The following is a 19,133-nucleotide window of genomic DNA, read 5'->3' on the forward strand; positions in this document are numbered from 1 at the left end:
CACAAGTGGAAAACGTTAAAAGGGGGCAGGGTAGAGAGTTCCTGACCCCCTAGGCCTTCTCAGGGGGACCATGAAAGACTCCTTAGGTCCCAAAAAAAAAAAAAAAAATTGAATACAATATCGCGGGGGTGCGCACACGGCGGCAAAAAAAACATTAAAAAAATAGAATTAAAAATCAAATTTAAGTGTTTAGATGCTGGTTGGCTCTAAAAAGAGCCGTTGTGTTCATTGAGTGTTTTTTGTACCTACAAGTAAGTACCGATGCAGAGTCTAAAGAAACAGACTTATTGACGTGCTTTCTTGCTTTGTCAATCTGCGGACAATATTGGTTGGACCAGTTCCACTTTTTTCTTTGCCATATATTAGAATATACAAAGGTAGTTTGTGGAAAAAGTGACATCAATTGCACAAAGGTGTCCTTAACAAGCATTTCCAGACCTACCCCAGTTAAAGTGCCTAGGTCATTTCCACCACAGTGCACAATTATAAGGTCAGGCTGTGGGAGATGTAGGAAGGATTTCACCAAAGGCATTAATTGGTGCCACTTTTACCCTCTCTGACCAATCCATTTAATGTCTACATTTGGCAAAGCAAGGTCTTTCATAATACCTCTTTTTTCTGCATACTTTTCACTCCAGAAGACATAGCTATGACCTACAATCCACACTGTGAACATCTTTCAAGGAGATCTGGATGCACTCAGAAGGTGTCTTTCAGTAGAATAGCAATATGAAAAGAAAGATAGTTGTAAAATGGAGGCTTACATACTTTTTTAAAATAAAATGAACTCATTGGCTGTTTCAGACCTTTCAACACTAAAAACTAGGCTATATGTTTACATTTTTAAAAGTATGTTTTGTATTGGTTCAGAAAAATGTGTTCCCACAGAACATTACTTTGGATTTGCTGGTAGGTTTGAAAAGTCAAGCACTCTTGCTCTTTGGATTAGAAACATTGTGTGCTGAACTTCTGACCTCTCTGCTCACACCACTGTTCCATGACCTGTTGCTATTGTAGCAGGCAGAAGTCATGTTGGGGGTAGGGATCATTTGGAAAGGGTTGAAATTTGCAACCAATAGAAATGTGTGTTTCCATTTGAAAAAATGTGGGAAGCATTGTGATTTGAAGTTAACATGTATATGTGTGAAAAAAGAGAGGGAAAGATTGCCATTTACTGGTTCTGGTGAGAGGTGTACAGCTCAGAGATTCTGGCTCTGATAATCTGCTGTGTGAGTGCCACATTTCCTTCTCAACTAACTACTTTTTAAAGGTGAGTAATGAATTTGAGAGGGGATGTATGTGGTGCATTTTGATATAAATAAAAGAAATGTGATTATTGTTTTAAAGTTGTGTTTTACATTTTATGTTTTGGAAGATATTTAACTGCCTTGAACTTGTAAGATATTATGGAGTATGTCTTCACCATAAGTTAAGGTGTACTGGTTTCACCCAGGAATACTGTTTTCTGCCTAGAATCACACCATGAGTCTGTGTGCACAAAGGAATTGTTGTCAGAGATTTAATTCGTGTTGGTCTGGTTCTGTAAGACTTGCATTCGTAGGAAAGGGGCAGTTTGTTTTCTTGAAGTGTGATGGCTAGCATTCAGCACAAATCAATATCTCACAAATGAGAGGCAAATGCTAACACATTTGAAATCAACATGGTAGATTTTCCTTACACTCATGCAATAGGTGAGGTAGATCCTACATGTTCAAAACTCCAATTAACCCTTACCACACATGTACTCTTACATATATCTCTGCAGTCTTCATGCAGTTGTGCAAGTGTCCATGCAGATCTCTCTTGCACCTGACAATACACAGTCTCCAGAAGCACGCTCTTAGCACACAGGCAGTTGCTTCTGCTGCACTCACATGCTAAGTATTCAGCATTGTGTGGTATTTCAGATAGCAGTGTGTAACGGTAACACATTCAACGTCACCAAGGCTCATTTCCTTTGCTCTAGTCTAATCACTCACCCAGGTTCCACATGCTCATGGTCTCAAGTAGCTGGTAGGACATGTGCTCTTTTCTGCCTCTCTAAACTATAAGGAAAATGTGTCAGGCTGTTACAGTAATTATCACTTTCTCTGCCACAGTAGTAAATGTGCTTTGAAATTGCCAATGAAATATCATTTTCTGCCTAGAATCACACCATGAGTCTGTCTGCACACAGGAATTGTTGTTAGAGATTTAATTTGTGTTGCTGTTGTTCTGTAAGACTTGCACTCGTAGGAAAGGGGCAGCTTGTTTTCTTGAACTGTGATGGTTAGCATTCAGCACAAATCACTATCTCACAAATGAAAGGCAAATGCAAACACATTTGAAATCAACATGGTAGATTTTCCTTCCACTCCTGCAATGGGTGAGGTAGTTCGTATATGTTCAAAACTCCAATTAACCCTTACCATACATGTACTCTTATATACATCTCTGCAGTCTTCATGCAGTTGTGGAAGCGTCCATGCAGATCTCTCTTTTCCCCTGACAATACACAGTCTCCAGAAGCACGCTCTTAGCACACAGGCAGTTGCTTCTCCTGCACTCACATGCTAAGTATTCAGCACTGTGTAGTATTTCAGATAGCAGTGTGTAACGCTAACACGTTCAACATCACCAAGGCTCATTTCCTTTGCTCTAGTCTAATCACTCACCCAGGTTCCACATGCTCATGGTCTCAAGTAGCTGGTAGGACATGTGCTCTTTTCTGCTTCTCTAAACTATAAGGAAAATGTGTCAGGCTGTTACAGTAATTATCACTTGCAAAACCACAGTAGTAAATGTGCTTTGAAATTGCCAATCAAATATCGTTTTCTGCCTAGAATCACACCATGAGTCTGTGTGCACAAAGGAATTGTTGTCAGAGATTTAATTTGTGTTGGTCTGGTTCTGTAAGGCTTGCATTCGTAGGAAAGGGGCAGTTTGTTTTCTTGAAGTGTGATGGCTAGCATTCAGCACAAATCAATATCTCACAAATGAGAGGCAAATGCTAACACATTTGAAATCAACATGGTAGGTTTTCCTTACACTCCTGCAATAGGTGAGGTAGTTCCTACATGTTCAAAACTCCAATTAACCCTTACCCCACATGTACTCTTACATACATCTCTGCAGTCTTCATGCAGTTGTGCAAGCGTCCATGCAGATCTCTCTTGCACCTGACAATACACAGTCTCCAGAAGCACGCTCTTAGCACACAGGCAGCTGCTTCTCCTGCACTCCCATGCTAAGTATTCAGCACTGTGTGGTGTTTCAGATAGCAGTGAGTAACGCTAACATAATCAATATCACTAAGGCTCATTTCCTTTGGTGTAGTCTAATCACTCACCCAGCTTACACATGCTCGTAGTCTCAAGTAGCTGGTAGGACATGTGCTCTTTTCTGCTTCTCTAAACTATAAGGAAAATGTGTCAGGCTGTTACAGTAATTATCATTTACTCTACCACAGTACTCAATGTGCTTTGAAATTGCCAATCAAATATCGTTTTCTGCCTAGAATCACACCATGAGTCTGTGTGCACACAGGAATTGTTGTCAGAGATTTAATTTGTGTAGCTTTTAATGTGTAAGACTTGCAGTCTTAGGAAAGGGACAGCTCATATGATAGGATTTGAAAAGCTCATAAAAAATATAGTAATATATTTAAATTACATAAAGGTGTTTTTTTTTTAGTTTCTTTCAGGTGTTGCTGAACAACACTGAAATAAATTAAAGATGCCCATAAAATCAAGAAAGAGAAAAGAACAGCAACAACATCTATATTTGAAGACAACTGGACAACAAAAATTAGTTTAAGAACCTCATGTTGGAAAAAAGAAAAAGTCTTCTGGTAAGCAGACTAAGGATTTTATAAAAAATATCCTCAAGCAAAGAAAAAATGTAAAAAATATATCCACTGCAAATACTGTTTCAAGTAGAAAACAACAAGACAATCGACAGAATATACTAAATGCTAATGTACAATCAGAAGTAAGAAAGAATGACTTAAAAAGAAAAATGGATTTTAAAAACATTCGTAGAAAAATATTTCAGAGAAGAGTGATGTTCAATTTGCTAAAGGATGTGAAAAAATATAGGAAGAAAGCCAAATTTTATAAGAAAAAGAAACATATTGAATCAATTGTCTATTTGCCATTAGATTTGAAAAAACATATTGAAACAATTGATGCAGATAGTTTGGAAACTGAACCATTAGTTATTCTGGTTAATACCTACAAAGATTAAAAAAAATTGGCAGGAGCTAGTAGATGTACGAAAAGTACAAAGAGCAAATTTATATTTGAAAATAAGTAATAAATGGTATGAATCAATTTATATGGATGAAGATGAAGAAGTTTTACTAGCAGACACAGGAATACAAACTGGGCAAATTGAAAAAGTGGATTAGTCAAAAGAAGAAGAAATTTATGAACATTTCAGCATACATCCTCTTCATTCTAAAGAAGTTATGGGAAACACTATTGATCTGTTTCAGATGAAAAATGCAAATGGAACTCCTGTGAGTGTATGGGAGGAGAGCTTGGAAGCTCATTGTTTTCCCCAGCTGTTTCCTACAGGAAAAGGTGGACGATATGATGAACGTCCAGTACAGATTCCTGCTTCTGAGTATCGGACTACAAGATTATATGCAGAAGATCCAAGATTTCGTCAAAGTATTCCTTATTTGTTCCATCTTTTATTTGAAAGTGACTTGTCTGCACTATCTTATGCAGTAAATCAAATTTTAAAAACTGGAGTACATCTACATAATGTGTCTGCAAAGGATTTTCTGAACAAAGTGCAACAGCGAGATGATCATTTGGAATCTCAATTGATTAATCTGATGGCTTATCAGCGTGGGACTAATGAATATTTGTACCGACGCCATGGAGAATTGAAATGTATGTTACGGAATTTAGGAAATCCTACATGGTTCCTTATCTAAGCTGTGCTGAGTACGCTTGGGATGAATTACTGGATTTTCTTCGAGAGGCAAATTCAAATATTGAAAACATCCAATACAAGACAGCAGGAGAATTGTGCTCATTGGATCCGGTTAATGTTTGCAGATATTTCAATCATAGATTTGAGGCTATGATGTCGTTCATCTGCAATATAAAAAATCCACCTCTTGGAGAAGTTGTGGATTTCTTTTGGAGAAAAGAGTACCAAGCAAGAGGTGCTCCTCGTATTCATATGCTGTTGTGGATCAAGGATGCCCCAAAATTTGGAACAGATTCTAATGATGCAGGTTTATCTTTCATTGAAGGATATGCAACATGTGCTATACCTAAACGCACAGAAGAAAAAAACTTAAAAGAGCAAGTTTTACGTTTCCAAAGTCATCGGTGTGGAAAATACTGTCGACAAAAGTACAAGAGTAAAGATAAATTCTACACAAAATGTCGATTGGGTTTCGACGACCTGTTCTTTCAAAAGGAAGAGTAAACAGTTTTATGTCAGCTGTGTGACATACTATTACAAGAAAATCGCCTAAAAATACCTACAACCTAAGAAGAAAAGAAGAGTCAAAATATATAAATGACTACAACCCAGTCATTTTATCCATGTGGAATGCTGAGATGGATATTCAGTATGTAGCTGACAGTTCTATTGCTGTTGCTCGGTATGTCACATCTTACATCACTAAATCTGAGAAAACGGAATTGAAAGAAATGTGGGAAGAGATTTCTCACGAGAAGACTGTCAGTAAAAAGCTATACAGTTTCAGTTTAAAGATGTTATCGCATCAAGAAATTGGGTCAAACGAATGCTCAGATAGGTTATCATCTGCAAGTCTGTACTCCAAATCCAGAAGAATAATTTGGGTAAGTTTAGGCCTTGCAGGAATGTGAAATCGGGTATTGAAATCTATTCGAGAAATTGAATATTTAGCAGAGTACGAACCAGAAAGTACAGACATTTTAAGAACAAACATGTTGGACACATATTACCCAAAGAGAAGTCATCATCTTGAGAACATGTGTCTCTATGAAGTGCTGCAGAACTACATTTTTAAACGGAATACCACAGAAGACATCAACAGTGGAAAATATAAAGTCATTGGTGAGGAAGGATGTTTGGTAAAACAAACAAAAGGAAGTTTGATTAATCACAGAAAGCTGAGTTGCGACACTACTGAAAAGAAGGAATTTTACTACTTAGCACTTTTACAGTTGTTTAAACCATGGCGTTCAGAGGATGAATTACTTGGACATTTTCAAAGCTATGAAGATTTCTTTAATGCATGCAAAGATACCATAGAATGCAGTACTTTCACAACTTATGTACAAATGTTAAATGAAGAAATTGAACAAGAAGCAACGTTTGCAGCTGAAGTAGCTAGAGACAGTTCTCAAGACAGTCAAAGTTCTGGGACGCTCAGTCAAGATCCTCTAGGACAACCAATCGTAGAAAATGAAGCTGCAATAGCCATGGCTGAAGTGGAAACAGCTATGAATCAAGCTCAGGAAGATTTAATAAACTTACCAAATTTGGAACAACAACTGAATGATGAACAACAACAAATTTATGAGGAAGTCACAAAACAAATTGTTCATGGATTACTACATTAAAATAAAGAGTGCTCCTGCACATCATTTGAACCAATCAGAATGTATGTGAGTGGACAAGCTGGAACTGGAAAAGGTTTCTTAATTAAAGTAATTAGAAGCTACCTACAGAAAAAAACTGATTCAACTTTGTCTTGTGTTGTTACTGCTCCAACTGGGTTAGCAGCATATAACATAAAAGGAATTACCCTCCATCATATGCTAATGTTACCAGTAGAGCATGAGAACAAAATACAATACCACAAGCTAACAGGAGAAGCATGTTTTAAAGTTTCAAGAGTATTGAAAAAAAAGAAAGTTCTCATTATTGATGAGGTAAGCATGGTATCAAACTTAATGCTTGCCTTTGTGCATTTAAGAATGCAGCAAATTCTAAAGACAGACTATAACGTGCTATTTGGAGGAAAACATGTTATAGTTTTTGGGGATCTACTGCGGCTCACTCCAGTTAAAGGACAACCAGTATTTCATACTCTTACACATGAAGACACGAAAAAGTCGTTAGGAAGTATAGGTAATGTGAATATTTGGACATACATTGAGTACAAAGAACTCATTACCAATATGCGGCAAGCAAATGATGATGATTATGCAAGAATTCTCAAAGATATCAGAATTGGACCACTCACAGAACATGGCAAAAAAGCTTTACAGAGTCGATTGCTATGTAATTTGTTTCCAACAGAACAAATAGTTCCAGAGAAAATATACAAGAAAATTGCAGGAAAAAATACTGTAATCTGCTTAATGCCAACTCTACATGAATGCTCTATTTTCAATCAAGAACTTTTGAAATTGGAAAATGAAGAGATTATAAAACTGGAAGCTGTGGATAAAAAACAGCATGAAGGAATAACTATTATATTGACAAGCAAATTGACAACTAAATTGGATTTTCTAGAGAAAAACATATCGAAAACAGCTGGTTTAGAAAAGAATCTTTATGTATGTATGAACTGTCGAGTAATTTTAAGATGTAATTTGGATGTAGAAAAAGGTTTAGTGAATGGAGCTATGGGTAAAGTTGTGGGTTTTGTTAATTACCAGAAAAAAGTTGGAATTTAATTTTTAAAAATAAAATTTGATCAGATTGAAGAGGTTAAAGACATTAGTCGTTGTTCAGTTCGTTTCTTGCTTGTGAAAGACTTATATGTACGTAGGAAGCAGTTTCCGTTTTCTCTAGCATATGCTGTAACTATTCACAAATCTCAAGGATTAACTGTAGATAGTGCTTTTGTAAACATTGGATCTAGTGTGTTTAAAGAAGGTATGGCATATGTTGCTTTGTCACGCGTGAAAAAAATATCTGGTTTATTCATGATAGACTTTGATGAGTCAAAAGTTAGTGCTGATGCAAACTGTGTAAAGGAGTATAATAGATTAAGAAGAAGCTATGCTCCTCATTTAAGTCAGTATCCTGTGTTTGAAAAACGTGTTGTTTGTCGGAAAAGGAGAATTGAGAATATCTGTAATGAGGATGTACAGAAGAGTAAACAAATAGAGACTGATGTGATTGCAAGCAAAAAGAAAAAGGATAATGCTGAAGAGGTTGTTGGTTGTCATTTTGAAAATAGCTCTGGTGTCAACTGCTACGCTAATGTAGTGCTGAATGTTGTATTTTATCTTGAAAGTTTGAAAGAGCAGATAATACTAAATCATGAAAAAAGATTCTGTTCTCTGCTGAGTTCCCTTTATGAGAAGCTGAGTAATGATAAAACTAAAATAGAAAGTGCTTTTGATGTTAGAAATCTTTTAGATGTATGTTCTGGATGTAAAGAGTTTACTCAAAATGTCCAGCAAAATGCACAGGAATTCTTAATGTATATGCTTATGGTACTGGAAGATGAAGGGGTAGAAATAGAAAATATGTTTGGTCTCTCTTATAAATGGGAACATTGTTGTGAAAACTGTTTGAACACATGCAGCTCTAATGTTGATTCTGAAAGGTTCATATATTTAACATTACCAGAGAGTAAATCAGTGACTTTTAGTAAATTAGTTAAAGATGCAAATCACAACAAGGAATGTTCTCAATGTAAATCGGAAATGTTATCAACGTTATTTTTAAAGAAATATGGACAGTATGTAATTTTAATGATGCAACGTTGTAGAGCTGATGGAACAAAATTGGACACTTTAATAAAGAAGTTTACAGGAAATCAATTATCAATATCAGGAAAGACTTTTGTTGCAGTTGCAATAATTTTCCATGATGGACCTTGTATAACTTCTGGTCATTACACAGTTTATCTAAAATGTGAAAAAGGCTGGACACTGTGTAATGATTCACAATTGATTTTCAAGCAACGTTTGCCTGCAGAATTACCAAATTCCTACTTAATTTCTCTAAAACCAAAATTTTAGATACAAATTGCAGCATCTGAACAAACCATTATTTCAATTTTATTGGATTACTATTGGATATTTCACCAAAAACGAATTTAAAAATTACCATTTGGCCTTATGGAAAGGTAACTGTTTCTATTGTGGACTTCTTTGATAGATAATATTTTGGTGTATGTGCTTAAGCAACAAGATTTACAGACGATATTTATTGCAAATAGTTATTGTTCTTAGAAGATATTTTTAATATATATGTCACATTTCTATCAAGGTATGTTTTACTGAGGATAGATTCAGGGCTTTTTTTAAACAATCTTTCAGATTGTTAATGTTTTAGCCCGCTGTTAAGTGATGAATGCAATTGATTTCACTATTTTCAGTGAAATTCAATATATTCTGAAAACAGCAAAAAAGGGCAAAAAATTACTTTGTTAAATATGAAAATATGTGTACTGTATTCTAAAATGTATTGTTAAATATTAATACTTTTTTCTTTTTTTTCAGATCGAGAAAGAAAATTTAGGAAATGTAATCCTTTTTTCTAGCAATTAAATGAAAACATTTATTTCTAATTAAGTTATTTTGTTGGTCAGGTAAGTTTAAAATATCTGTGTTTCTCACCCTTTCACTTTCATGCTCCCTTTTCTTCACTTCTACTCACTCTGCTTTTCTCATTCCCCTTCCCTCTCTCTTCTTCCTCTACTGCTCTTTCGTAACTCCCTCACTCCTTCTCTACTACTCCCCTAGGTTTACTGCCTCCATCACTATTTTTTCAACCATGTTTCTCTCCCTGTTTCCATATGTCTCAGTCATTCTAACTGCCTTACTCCTTCTCAGTTCCTTGCTCTCTGTCTCTGTTTCTGACTCTCTCCCTTTGTCTGTCTTACCCTTAATTTCCTTAACATCTCTGTTTCTACCACTTCTCCTCTCTCCATCACTCATTTTCCATCTATGTTAATTTTTTAACCTTCTCCGTCATTCTCCTTCCCTCACCTTCCCTAACTGTCACTATCCTTTACTCATAGTCACTCCTATTCTCCTACTTCACTTCCTCCTGTGTGTATCTCACACCCCTTCATCTTTTCGCATTCTTTCCTTCACTCTCCCTCACTCTCCTTTGCCCATTGAATTCCTGACTCCCTTTCTCTCACTTCAGTTTCCTAAATTCTTCCATCCCCTCACTCCCCATCTCTCACTTTCCCTTACCCCCTTTTCTAATCCTCATACCCCTTATCTCACCATCACTCCACTTCTCTTACTTTCAATCCCTTTACCCTGCTGTATTTCATCCGCTTCATCTGTTACTCCCTTTTCCTATCTCCGTCCCTTACTCCCCTTTTCTCACTCCCCCTCCATCACTCTCCATTACTCACTGCCATTCCCTTACTCATTCACTCTTCTTACCTGTATCCTCCAACCTTAGTCCTTTTGTTGCAGTTAGTCTTTCACTTCCCTTTCATGACTGATCATAATTTCCTATTCTCACTCATTCTGTCTGTCCTTTCCTCCTCTTCACTCAGTCATTTCAATCATTTCAATCATTCTTGTATACACTACACATTCATTCAATCAAAATAAAAAACAGTATATTAGGAATATAGCTCTTTTTGGAGAAGTGAAGTGAGTTCTTAAAATAACTGTTTTTTTGTCTTTTTTTTGTTTTATATTTGTTTTTAGTTTTCAAACAATTTTTTATTTTTTTTTGGATTTTTTTACAGCACCAAAACAAAACTGGGAATCAAAAAACTGCTCAACAGGGACAAAAAAAAATAAAAAAAATTATGACCTGGAGCATGTGTGCTGCTGTATACGGTTTTCAATTATATTTATGCTACTCTCTCCGTAGCAAATTACCTCATTGCACACATTGCAATGAATGTGCACTTTTTGGAAGAGGGGCCGGAAGTCAAAAGGCCTGGTGCATGGTGAATCTACAGCCGCAGATGATGTACTCAGCTGAGAAGGTCCAGGTGGAGGGTTCTCCCTTAGGGCTCTTGTGGTTTCACGAGCAAAACGAATTGGATGCATTGCTTTAAAATGCCTGAGCATGCAATAAATGCTGAAGGAGTATTTTTTGGTCGGATCCCCTCTAGACAGGACACTTCCGCAAATTGTACAAGTGACCTTTGGCGCATTCACTTTTTTTTGCCCGTCTGGAAAAGTGAAATAATTCCAAATGAAAGAGTGCTTCTGTTTGCTCTTTCTTGGTGGTTTTTGAAAGGTCTCCTCACTGTCTGAAGATGACTGGTGTTCTGCCATTTCACTAGAGTAGCTCTTCAGCAACCTTCTCTCAGGAAATTAGTAGAAAAAGTGAGGGGAGTGGGTGTGGTGTTTGAAGATTCTGAAACAGAAACTAATATGAACCAATGAAAAGTGTTGTTTTGTAATCACATGACTTGCCGTGCGCGCACCGTGCACGCACCGTACGCGTACCGTCCGTGCACGGAGCACGCACGGAGCATGCACGCATGCGCACTCGGAGCACGCACGCATGCGCACTCGGAGCACACCGATACGCGCACGCATACGCGGACGGATCACGTGCGTAGTGTCTACGCGCGCATGCGCGTACGGAGCACGCGCGCACCGAGCACGCACAACGTACGCATGCGCACTCGGAGCACGCAGGTGCGCGCAACGTATGCGCACGGTGTACGCACGCATGCGCGTATGAAGCACGCGCGTAGGGAGCACGTGCGCATGCGCGTACGGAGCACGCGCGCACGGAGCACGCACGACGTACGCATGCGCATGTGGAGCGCACACCGTGCGCGCACGGTGCGCGCACGGTGAAAAACTACAAATAATACAAAAACTACAAATAATACAAAAATAACAATAATACAAAAATAAAATATTAATTAAAGTGTTTATAAGTTTATAGAAGATATTAACTATGCTGTTCAACTTTATCCAAATTAAAAAAAAAAGAGCTGAGCCATTCAATATTACAGGGTACAGTCAATCTATAACTATATACATAGGTAGTTTATTGTAAAATAAATATATAAAAAATATAATAATACATACATAAATTAGCATTTAAAAAACCTTACAAATTCACTAAAAAAGCCATAGGTTTCACACACGTTATAGTTAGGAATTAGCATTTACAAAACCTTGCAAATTCACTGAAAAAACCATAGGTTTCACACACGTTATAGTTAGGAATTAGCATTTAAAAAACCCTGCAAATTCACTGAAAAAACCATAGGTTTCACACATGTTATAGTGAGCTGGACATTTCACTCGTAAAAAACCATTGAAATTCCCCCGTTATAGTTAGTTCAGCTAACTATAACTCGCGCGCCCGCAATCCACTGCTGATGACGTCACATATTACATCACTCATGACATGGTCAGTGACATCACTCATGACATCACTGATGACATCTTTAATGACATCACTGATGAGATCACTGATGACGTCATCCATGTGATAAATTACCACATCTTCTCACACCCTAATATAACCTTTGATACACCGACTCAAAATTTCAGAGTTCCATTCTCAAAACTATACATACTCCAATACCAATAACTACATACCCACTTATTAACTGTTAGGTCTACATACACCTCCACTGATTCACCTGTACAGTCACTCTTACTTACAATCACTCCATACAAGACTATCATATGCATTTATACACCTATATAGACACTCACACACCACCATAGAGGTACTCTCACACCTAGTCAGTCATGCAAATAATTACACTCCCATTTACTCACCTATGCGGTTATACACACTCAAGTTCACTTAATCATAAAAATAGTACGACATTCTTATGCTCTTATAGAATCATTGATACAAGCACACACTCTGTCACGATCACAAGCCCGGGAATGTGCTGAGCCAAGAAGAAACGCACTCCTGAACAACAAGGCAAGACCCGCTCGAACTACACTTCCCATGATGCTCGAGTAAAGCACGCCTCACGCAAAGGGCGTCACGCTCTGAAGAGAGGATATAGGCCGAGACACCGAAGGGGGCGTTGCCGAAGATTCCCGGATGTATTCCTGCATTCTGCAAACCGCATACTCGCTGTTCCTCTTCGGCTGTTCCACGTCCATCGGATTACCATTGTGCCCAAGTATTTCCGGACCTCCCAGGCCATCGAACATGCGCTCCTCTGCTCAAACAACCCCAAGAGCATTGAGTGGCAGCGCGGAGAACAACCTTCTACACCCTCGGATTTCCGGGTGTTTAGACCACCGAGTGCGCGCTCCTCTGCTCCTCTACCCCAGAACATCGAGTTGAAGCGTGAGCACTCTCAGCCTAGCCCTCGGAATTCCGGGATCCCTTGTCCTTCGTTCGTGCTCCTCTATCCTCCAGACTCTCGGAGCATAGAGAGGCAACCAGAAACCCTTCCTTCGTCTATCTAGAGAAGTCAGGGGTTGGACCCGCGGCAGCGGCGCTCCTCGGCCCAAGGAGATCCTGGCTTTGAGTGGTAGCGCCCCCGCCGGAGACCTTCCAACCGACATTCTCTACCCTGCCGCGACACTCCCTCGGTGTTCCCTCACCGTGAGTATAAACGGGGCGGGGCGTGCTTTGCCGAATAGTGGGAAAAAGAGCAGAGGCGTCGGAGCATAAGCTCTAGTAGGATTGAGCTGCTCTTGGCTCCGAGACACTCGCTCCTTTTCGCTTTCACGAGTTCCTCTACCTCACACACTTTACGCCCAAGACCACCATCCAGTGGTGATTAACTGGATATGGGGAATAGGCGGCACCAGCCAGAATGGACACAGATAGCGGGAGGAGGAATCAGGTAAAGAAGGGTAAAGCACTGATTGGGTTCTAAGTGGGGGAGGTTGTGAGAGAGCCAGTAGTCTCATGGTATACTTGTCTCGTTACAGGTCTCTTTCCCTGCCGTCCCTACCCTTCCTTCCCTCACTCACCTGTCTCCTTAGTTCGAGTGTGTTATACCTATTCCGGACTGGGGGCAGATGGGAGGTGGACCCCTATAGAGCATTAGCGTCATCCCGAGGAGAGCAACCCGAGGCCAAGCACGACACATTCATCCATACAGTCACTCTCACAATCACACACTATCACATCTACCCACTTATATACTCTTACACGCATATATACTGCCTTTCACATATGTAGTTAGTCACAAATGTACCACTGAGATATACATTCAATCCCTAACACACCCATACATACACTCACTCAACCATACAGTCCATCGCAGATGCACTCTTAAAACCATGCACCCATAGAATCACTCATTCACACATCTATGCATAGAGTCACACACACCCTACCCACACAAACACTAAGGAACCCATACAGATACTAAGACAAGCAATCAATAACTCATATAGACACTCATATAGGTATTCACAAAACCATGCAGCCACTTATACACCAACATACAGAAACATACAGACATTTACACAGTTTAGTCACTACTCTGCAGTAAGATACATTTAATGACTCACTTATAGAGTTAGTTACACACCACAGAAAATCATCCATTTACACACTTGTACACCCAATCATTCTTCAACAGGTCTTTCCCTATATATATTAAACATATTAAAATTGTTAAGAAACACATATTCAATGGATGACATCATCAGTGATGTCATCAGTGATGTCATTTGAGATGTCATCAGTGATGTCATGAGTGATGTCACTGACCATGTCATGAGTGATGTAATATGTGACGTCATCAGCAGTGGATTGCGGCGCACGAGTTATAGTTAGCTGAACTAACTATAATGGGGGAATTTCAATGGTTTTTTACGAGTGAAATGTCCAGCTAACTATAACATGTGTGAAACCTATGTTTTTTTCAGTGAATATTTATTACTTTTCTTCTAATTCAGCATATCCAATGCACTACCCTATTTTTCACCCTATCTCTCTCGCAATATATCCTCTACCTCTACTCTGACTCATGTCAAACCTCATTCTACTACTCTCTCCAATCTACTATTCTATTTCTCACCCTATACCTCGATCAATATATCATCTACTTCCACTCTCTCATGCCTCCCTAACCCCATACCACTACTATGATTCCCAAAATTACCCTTTCTAGACTCTTCCCTCCTCTACCCCTCCTTGCATCATCTCATACCTCTTTTACTATTCAGATCTCCCAAACAAGCCTTTCTAACTTCTTCCCTCTGACTTTCCCCCTCCACCTCCCCATTACTCATCCCAAACCCCCTCCTTCTGCTGTGAACTCCCCCCAAAAAACTAACATGTCCACCACTCAAATTGATTTCATATTTCCCTTTACTAACTCCCCACTAATCCTGTGTGGGTTTCAGATTAATGTGCGACCTGCCAAAAAGCACTTCCAAACCTCATCAGGGGTAGCGAGCACTATATAAATGTAAACCCTTCCCTCTTCCATCCCTCCACTATCCTTTTGTACCCAAATAACAGATTCACATGCCAACCGCTCAAGTTAATTTCATATTTCCCCAGACTAATTCACCATTAATACTTTTTTTATTCCGGAGTAGTCTGCTACTTGCCTGAAAGCGCTTTAACACTTCATCGGGGTAGCAAGCGCTATATAAATGCGAAACTTTTCCCTCTGGTATCCCTCCACTATCTTTCTCAATCCAAACAACAGACTATCATATCCACTTTTCAAAATATTTTCATATTTCACAATACTAATTCATCACTAATCATTTATGCGTTCCGGAGTAGCATGCTACTCGCGGACAAAGCAATTTGACGCCTCGTCAGAGGTAGTAAGCACTATATAAATGCAATTACAAAACAACACAAAACAATTTAAAGTGTTTTGTATATGTTTATTTATGTATTTGTTTTTTTCAGATTTTTCCTAAATGGGCACATTTTCACTTTTCAATTTGGTGTGAAATAAATGCTCTAGTTTACCCTATACAGGAGTACTGTCACAATCATGGAGTCTTGAGCGTTATAACCAGGAATTAAGAAGCCTACAAGAGAAGCAACACCTTTCATTCAAAGTGATCTGGTTCTTGCTAAAGTCAAAAGTACACTGTCGTGTCCCACACCCAAGCACCTACCGCTTTGCAACATTATGTTGTTATAGTGGATTTCTAGTCTGACGTAGGTTGGAGCGACACCTTTACCCAGTGGAATGCCAGCATTGCTGGGGAATGTGAATGCCTGGAGAGGAAGAAAATAAATCATTATAACAAAACAGGAGACAAGAACTAAGCTGACCACATGACTGATGCTTCAAATATTTGCTCATGCATTGTTGCATCATTTGTGAAAAAGGAAAACAGTAAACGTGACATATAATGCACTTTCAAATGAAAATAAATTGACACCGATATGTGACAGTTTGAATTCTGTAATACAAATCTCACAACAAAGCAACAGGTGCAGAAGATGACAGAGTGTTATACAGTGCATAGTCAAGTTTTGGAAATGGAGACTGCATTAAAGGTAATAGTTAATAGTGGAAAGAGGATGCATTCCGAGAAGTGGTTTACAGAAAGTGTTCAACATCGAGGTGTCTAACATAGGAAAGAACTACAACTGCACCAGGATGTAAAGAACTCATCAAGAAACAAGCAATAGAAAGAGTGTATCATAGACCGAAAAAAAAGGGGAATTATTTCTCCTGTTCCCTAGTAGTAAAACAGGAGCTCACATGAAGGCCAATGCTAGAACTCAGGTTTTTAAACAAGGATGTAACACTTTAAGATGGCAATGTTGCTAGAGGTAATCCAACTCCTGAAGAAAGTAGACTTTATGGTCACAATAGATCTAAAGGTCACCTATCTACATTTCAGAATTAATCAAAGACACAGTAAGTTCCTCAGATACCTCATAGAGAAGGTGCTCTACCATTTAAAAGTGCCACCCTGTTGCATAAAATCTTCAACAAGGGTATTCATTAAATAGCTAGCGTCAGTAGCCACACACCTGACACAAGGCATAAACGTCTACTGATATGTGGACAACTGGCTATTAATGGCAAACTCACAAGTGTCAACAGGATATACAAACTGTCACCCTGATGCTCCACAAATTGGGATTCTCAATAAGCCAGGAGAAGTCTTTGCCGCAGCCTGAATAGGTAAAGTTATTCTTGGGGGAGATAATGAACTTAAGGTTAGAAAGAGCCCATCCAGTGCCAAAGACAGTCAAGGCATTAACAGAACAAACTTCCCTATACCTTGAGGCAGGAAGGGCCAGTGAAGACAGTAATGAAGCTGATGGGTATGAAGGCATCATGCATACTGCTCACACCACAGGCCAAGCTTTCCCTGTGTCTATTACAAGAATGGCTTATTACACAGACATACCCACCTCCTTCCAGGATGTCCCTGCCCAAGGAACCCCCACCCCCTCATCGGTAAACATAGAGCAACGTCTTGCCCTTCTAGAAAGCCAGCTAGAAACAATAACCCTTGGCCTCAGCGAAATCTTAACCAACCTTGGCATGGCCTGAAAGCTGAAGCTAACTCCTCCCCAGACTCCCACTCTTACCAGCTCCAACATGCCACGTCCGAGCGAGTTCCCAACCACCCCGGTGACCCTGACACAGAGACCCATAAAAACCGATACAGAGAACCGAACACAGAGACCCAGAAGAACTAAAGTCACTATTTCCGCAAAAGAAGTAGCAGAGCTATCTTTAACGTATGACTCCCCCCACAGCCTCCCATAAATCCAAGATCCTAGTGATCACCGGTTTCGGAAGGGATCACCACCCCCTGAACTCCCCAAGACCCCGTCCCTCCTTATTACCTTACCCAGGGACCCCCTCATAAAAAAATACAACAAAGAAGGGTCCTCTACCAACTGCATGCTCATAAACCGCAGATCAGACTCCAAACATGAAACAGAATTAGCAGAAACCATCCTTTCCCATGACATAGACATCGTGTTCATCACCGAGACTTGGGTAAATGAGTTGTCCGCACCAAGCCTTGATATGTTGGTGCCCCCAGGCTTCACTATCATCAACAAGGACAGAAAAGAGCAAACGGGTGGAGGTATAGCAATCATACATAAGAACAACATTGGCATTGTGGAACTGGTCACCTTCAATTCCAGCACCATTGAATGTCTTACCGCCAACATCAAGACATATGACAATAGAGCAATACTCTGCCATCTTCTATACCATCCCCCAGGCAACACCTCCGCATTCAGGGAACACTTTTCCGACCTGATTGCTCACTGCTCACTCGGTGACTCAAACAACCTAATTCTCTGAGTCCTCAACCTACGGTTGAAGGATGTAAACAACTCGCTAATTCAAACCCTAAACAATCTCCTTCAGGACAATAATCTTACCCAATTACGCTCAGTAGAAACGCACAATGAAGGAGCAACCTTAGATGCCATTATCGTTCAACGTGACGCAGTTACGATCGACCTCATCCTCCCTGTGGACTGGTCCGACCACCACAATATCCTATTCCATATCAACCAAAAGGCTCTATTCCAACCTACGTCGCAAGACCCCCCCAAACGGTCTAGAAATCTAACTCAGATTCCCCTAGCCGACCTAGAGGAAAGGATATGTTCGATCCTCCCCATCGCCTCTGATCACCTCACCACGGCTGAACTCATCTCGCACTACAACTCGAATATGATGTCCATTCTCGATCAAATAGCCACTCTGAAATAAAAAAAAAACAGGAATACCCCAACGAGATCATGGTTTAACACTGACATCAACTCCGAAAGGAGACAACTAAGAGCTACAGAGAGACGCTGGAGAAGCAACCCTTCTGCTATCCTCCAGGAGCAACTCAAAGCAGCTCACAGGAAGTGTAAAAAACACATCCAGAAAAAAAAACGTGTTTTTCTGCACCGCGCTGGACAATGCTAAAAACAGGCCCAGAGAGCTCTTTAACCTAATCAGACAACAAACCTCCAAGCCCGCGACCTCCTCAGTGCAGGCTTCCAAACAACTCTGCGACAACTTCGCCAACTTCTTTGAGGACAAGACCAACGAGATTGAGCTCTCATTGGACATCAACATTACCCCCTCCCACAAGAGCATCTTGCCTGGGACCAATGACATTGCATCCAAACCCCCTACAAAACCCTGGAAATCTTTCATCCCGATACATGAAGCAGAGATAATCAAACTGATCGCCACATCCAATCTCTCCTCCCATGCTCGAGATCCTCTACCTCCACAACTGACCAAAAAGCTGAAACTCTCCCTTGCTCCGCTCTGGTTCAAGATCATAAACAGCTCTCTGAGAACCGGAGTCGTTCCAGACTGTCTCAAAGTCGGTTAAGTC

The 19,133-nt window shown here is 39.7% G+C and overlaps 1 protein-coding gene across 1 annotated transcript in view; it reads right to left on the reverse strand.

Moving 5' to 3' along the window:
- LOC146813096 (putative DBH-like monooxygenase protein 2) overlaps positions 1 to 19,133 on the reverse strand; it is a 334,342-nt gene that overhangs the window by 177,214 nt on the left and 137,995 nt on the right. The window contains exon 6 of the mRNA XM_085620074.1: positions 15,921 to 16,023. Coding sequence (XP_085476200.1) covers positions 15,921 to 16,023 — 103 coding nt within the window. The remainder of the gene's footprint in view (positions 1 to 15,920; positions 16,024 to 19,133) is intronic.

The sequence above is a fragment of the Triturus cristatus genome, chromosome 7 (assembly GCF_964204655.1).
Source record: "Triturus cristatus chromosome 7, aTriCri1.1, whole genome shotgun sequence".
Taxonomy (NCBI): domain Eukaryota; kingdom Metazoa; phylum Chordata; class Amphibia; order Caudata; family Salamandridae; genus Triturus; species Triturus cristatus.